We start from the raw sequence: 5,162 nt of genomic DNA on the forward strand, positions 1-5,162 counted from the left end.
CCGGTCAATATCAACTCAGTCCGTTTACAGTCTTTCGAAGAAGGCAGATCTGCCGTAGCCGTTAAAGTCGTCGCTGGATGCCAACGCTTACTATCTTTACTGATTACGCGTTGATAATTTCTTTCAAAGTCCTTAATAAATTCGTACAATATGAACCGCAGAAGCGTACGCGCATTTATGCCATTACGTAGTGTAGATTGAAGTTGGCGATATCACGCTGGTCACATAAATCACCACGTATCGTCACCGACTGCAATTAAAGCCTGAAAGCAGATTGCCGATATCATGTCGAAATCAGTCAGCAATATATAACACGTTTTTCTTTTTCATCATCAGAATACCCAGTAAGCAGGAGCGTGAATTATGCGAGATAAAGCTGCCAGTCACGCTTGATAATTCACATAAACTTCATTATGTTACAGATTCACAAATTAAAGCCTGGTTAGGTGATCGCCGATATGTCACAACAAACACGCGTTATATAATCACGCTATTTTTCCAGGCATCACGTTGGTATCTATTTCCAAAGAGATAATGTTGGAAAAGATTACAACTCGAGAAGTATGTTAGTATCATCTTGTATCTTAATGTACAGTATTGTTCAAGATGATTTTGATTTTCACACTAAACTCCATCAACATTTGTTGATTTTGAGAGGAAAGCTGCAAATTTTTATCCTGTAAATGTACCTGAATTATTTCCTTGATGTCAAGAGATGATATGGTGAGAATATTTATTTGCTTCCATGTATTGATATTTCTCTGATTTTGGTGTGAAAAATGAGTTTAAGAATATGATGCTTTGTGGGATTTTTGTATATTATTTTCAGGTACTGTCACAAGTCTGAAGGTGGTGATGACAAAGTCATTCTTTCTGATAAGATGTAGTAGAATGTTTTGATTATCACAGCCTGATATCCTTTAAACCAGAATCCTTACACACAGTGCATCTAGTTAAGTGTGCATGATGATTAAAAAAATGATTAAAGACGTGATTGTCTCTTGCTGATGATTTGTTGTGACATATCAATGATCACCTAACCAGGCTAATTTGCAGTGTTTTGACGAATCAGTTATAACATAATGAAGTTTATGTGATTATCAAAGCGTGATATCCTCTTAACTGGAATCCTAACACACTGCATATGGATGCATAACCACTAACCTTACTTGTGTGTGCATGATGATTGAAAAAATGATTAAAGACGTGATTGTCTCTTGCTGATGATTTGTTGTGACATATCAATGATCACCTAACCAGGCTAATTTGCAGTGTTTTGACGAATCAGTTGTAACATAATGAAGTTTATGTGATTATCAAAACGTGATATCCTCTTAACTGGAATCCTACCACACTGCATATGGATACATAACCACTAACCTTACTTGCGTGTGCATGATGATTGAAAAAATGATTAAAGACGTGATTGTCTCTTGCTGATGATTTGTTATGACATATCAATGATCACCTAACCAGGCTAATTTGCAGTGTTTTGACGAATCGGTTGTAACATAGTGAAGTTTATGTGATTATCAAAACGTGATATCCTCTTAACTCGAATCCTACCACACTGCATATGGATGCATAAACACTAACCTTACTTGCGTGTGCAACATCTTCTGGACAGAAGTCCCATATTTATTTTAAAAAAGGTATTGTGTTATTAAGACTGAAAAGAAATTGTATCAAACCGCATGAATGGTAAGTAAAGATAAGTAAACGTTAGCATCCAACGTAACTATTGTAACAAGGTTTTGGCATAGATCTGCTATATTTCAAAGACAATATTGGTTTGAGTTAGTCTGTGTGTTATTGGTGTAGCAGGCCATGCACTATATGTCATTTTACTTATCAGATGTGATTTATTTTATATAGATTCTGAGCTGGATGAAAAAGATCACGAATATATCCCAGTTGATGATTCTGACGATTCTGAAGAATCTGAAGCCTTTGAAGATCCTGAATATGTGCCAGATTCATCTGGTGATGAGGGTGCTTCACAATTATTACCAGTAACAACGGACAAACCAAAACAGATTCTTGTGCAGTCATGCATAAAAATCAGTGGCAAACGTGAGGCCAAAATGCATTGTTGCCTGTTTTGCAGTAAATATTACTCTAAGATGCCCCGCCATATGGAGCAGATTCATGCCAATGAACCCAGAGTAGCGAGGGTGTTGTGTCTGGCTAAAAAATCAAGAGAAAGGAAAGAAGCTTTATCAGTTCTCCTCAGAGAAGGAGATTTTGCCCACAATTACGATGTGTTCCACAAAGAACAGGGTGTTGTACTACCAAAGTATAGGTCACGAGAAGGTGAAAACAAATCAATTAACCATTATCTGCCCTGTGAGTTTTGCAGGGCATTTGTTATTAAAACATCCCTGCGGAAACATCAAAAGACCTGCAGCCAGTCCAAAAAGGAGCACATTTTCGGGTCAACCCTTGAAAATTCTAGACAGCTGTTGCCCATGAAGAAGCAAAGTGATTTCCAAACAAATATCCTGGACAGAATGAGGGAGGACTCTGTCACTCACATTGTGAAGCAGGACCCCCTCATTCTGCTCTATGGACAAAGGCAATATGAGAAAGTTGGAGGTCAGCAACACAACTGGCAATATATTTCTCAAAAAATGAAAGAACTTGGCCGTTTTTTGATCTCTGTGTGTGAGGCCAACAATGATGTGAAATCACTTACTCAGTGTTTTTCACCACACATGTTTGATGCTGTAATAGCAGCAGTTAAAAATGTTGCTGGCTATGAAAGCAAGGGGCATACATTTGCCACGCCTTCGCTGGCCCTGAAGCTGGGATACAGCCTGCAGAAATGCTGCAGTATTTTAAGGAACTCAGCTATCAGAAATGAAGATGAAGATTTGAAGAAAAAGGCCACTGACTTCCTGGAGATTTACAAGGACGAATGGACAGAGCGAGTTTCTGTCCATGCTCATGGAACACTAAGTACGGCAAAGTACAACAGGCCACAAATGTTGCCATTAGTTGAAGATGTCGTTTGCCTTCACAAATATTTGGATAAGGCCCCTGAAATTTCCAAGGACTGGGATACCGAATCCAGATACTTGGAGTTCGGCAAAATCTGTCTCTGCCAGATCATTCTCTTCAACCGGGAAAAGAAGTGGGGAAGCACAACGGCTCAAATTGAAGGACTTCCATAACGGTTTGAAAGACGGGAACACCATAATGGAGACAGAGATAAAGAAAAGTCTCAACAACTTCGAAATTAAACTTTGTGAAACCCACAAGCGGATTGAGACCAGGGGGAAAAAAGGCAGAAAAGTGTCCTTAATATTAACGGACAAAATGGAAAAAAATCTGAAGGTAGATATGAACCATTTGAAAATGTAACATTTTTCAAAGCTAATTATCAGTCCTGTGAAAACACTGCCAAGAGATTAATTTTTAACCTACCTTTCCATAGGTCTTATGCATATTACCTCAAGCTCCGCTTAAAGAGATCAGACAGTCGTTGATTCGCCATTCTATAGAACGGCCACCTCGTGTATCGACGAGTGTACAGGCAACGGAAGTGACGTGATCTCCCCTCCCGCGCAAGCGCGGTCCATCCAAAATCACTTTTACTTCAAGCGTCTTGCTTGTCAGACGTTTTTGTTTCGCTAAGTTTTCAGACACTTACTAATAGATTTCAGATATTAAAGTTATTGCTTTTGGTGTGCATGACCCGGCAGTTTTGTTGCATCTGCAAGGTGCAGAAGTCTGCCAAGGACCCACACCCCTGGTGCCCAGACTGTGCAACTGTTGCCTGTTCCATTGACGAGCGCTGTCACTTTTGTACTCCGCTGTCCGTCGCAGATTTCAAGGCCTACCTCAGCGCTAAGAAGAAACGCTTGTCACAACGGAAGAGGAAAATGTCTTCCCCTGTTTCTTCTGTGGACTCCCGGTCTTCTCCCCCTCGTACGCCGGTCGGACGCTCTTCTCCTGTGATAGATCAGCCGTCCACCCCTGCGCCTCGTTTGCTGACGCCTGAAGCCAAGCGCTCGTCTGACGCCTTTGTTGACCTATCCCACCCGGACGCTTTGTCGCATCCGGAGGTTCAGAAGTTGCTTCGGACGCTCCTTTTGCCGGCAGCTGCCGGAGCCCAAGCTAGCACCGTTCCAGCGCCGTTGCCTAGCTTTGTCCCTGCGCCGACGCCTGTGGCACTTGATTCTCCAGTTGCTGACTTGTTGCTTCAACCAACGTCGATGCCTACGCCGACGCCCATGCGGACGCCGGCGCCTATGCCGACGCCTATGCCTATGCCGACGCCTATGCCTATGCCGACGCCTATGCCTATGCCAACGCCGACGCCCATGCTGACGCCGACGCCTGTACCGACGCCAGCGCCAGCGCCAACTCCGACGCCTTTGGCAGACTACCGTATCCCCAGGAAGGCTACAGTGTCTAGAGAGGAGAACCTACAACGTCAGTTAATGGAAGAGCGTTCCCGACGTCAGGACGCCGAGCGTTCCCATCGTTCTCGACGATCTCGTTCCAGGTCTCCTCGGCAGCATCATCGGTCTAGGAGTCCTCGTCTTAGTTCGGATACTTCTCTTCGCGTCGTCGGTCTGACTCAAGGTCTCGCTCTCCCGTACGTTCCAAGGATAGGGAGAGGCGCTCACGGTCACCGATGCGTGGTAGGCGATACCGTCGGTCCCGTTCAAGGTCACCTCCTGTTCGCCGCTCGCCGCGACGTCCACGTTCCCCGACAGTTACTTTGAGTGCTGCTTCTCAGTTGTCATCGGTGCGCCCACCGAAGCCTGCTGCTTCGGGTCAACGATTTACTGCTCCTACCGTGTCCTGGGAGGACACTGAGGAGCGCTATTTTTCTCCCGATTATAATGAGGAAATGTTGCAAGAGGATGATGATGATGGGGGCACCTACCTCCCTCTCTCTGCTGTGTTCGACTGGATTGCCGACAGACTGCCGGATTGTCCTTCTCCCTCTTCAGGTTCGGCCGACCCGAAGGCTATTCGGTCTTCTCCGGAGTTACTCCTCCCGCCTCACCCGATGGTGGCCGATGCTGTGGCTTCTTTGGACGCTGATTTTGCTACTTTGTCTCTCAATACCACGATAAAGGCTCCTAAGTCACGCAAAGGGGATTACAAGATTCATAGTTTGGATTTTGCCGATGGAGGCGCGGCTCATG

The 5,162-nt window shown here is 44.1% G+C and overlaps 2 protein-coding genes across 2 annotated transcripts; both read left to right on the forward strand.

The window, feature by feature from the left end:
• Nucleotides 1-1,694: 1,694 nt before the first annotated feature.
• Nucleotides 1,695-3,173, forward strand: LOC124276367. Its single transcript, XM_046712014.1, has 2 exons — nucleotides 1,695-1,701; nucleotides 1,876-3,173. Exons 1-2 carry the CDS (start codon nucleotides 1,695-1,697, stop codon nucleotides 3,171-3,173), a joined length of 1,305 nt encoding a protein of 434 aa, XP_046567970.1.
• Nucleotides 3,174-3,692: 519 nt separating this feature from the next.
• On the forward strand, nucleotides 3,693-4,733 carry LOC124276368 (putative uncharacterized protein DDB_G0290521). Its single transcript, XM_046712015.1, has one exon. The coding sequence runs from the start codon at nucleotides 3,693-3,695 to the stop codon at nucleotides 4,731-4,733; it is 1,041 nt and encodes a 346-aa protein (XP_046567971.1).
• The last annotated feature ends 429 nt before the right edge of the window (nucleotides 4,734-5,162 follow it).

This window comes from Haliotis rubra, unplaced genomic scaffold (genome assembly GCF_003918875.1).
Source record: "Haliotis rubra isolate DU_JTF1 unplaced genomic scaffold, ASM391887v1 Scf2080, whole genome shotgun sequence".
NCBI lineage: Eukaryota > Metazoa > Mollusca > Gastropoda > Lepetellida > Haliotidae > Haliotis > Haliotis rubra.

What these genes read in the sequence shown, in the direction of transcription:
- LOC124276368 (XM_046712015.1), top strand. Translation starts at nt 3,693, where the DNA reads ATGACCCGGCAGTTTTGTTGCATCTGCAAGGTGCAGAAGTCTGCCAAG.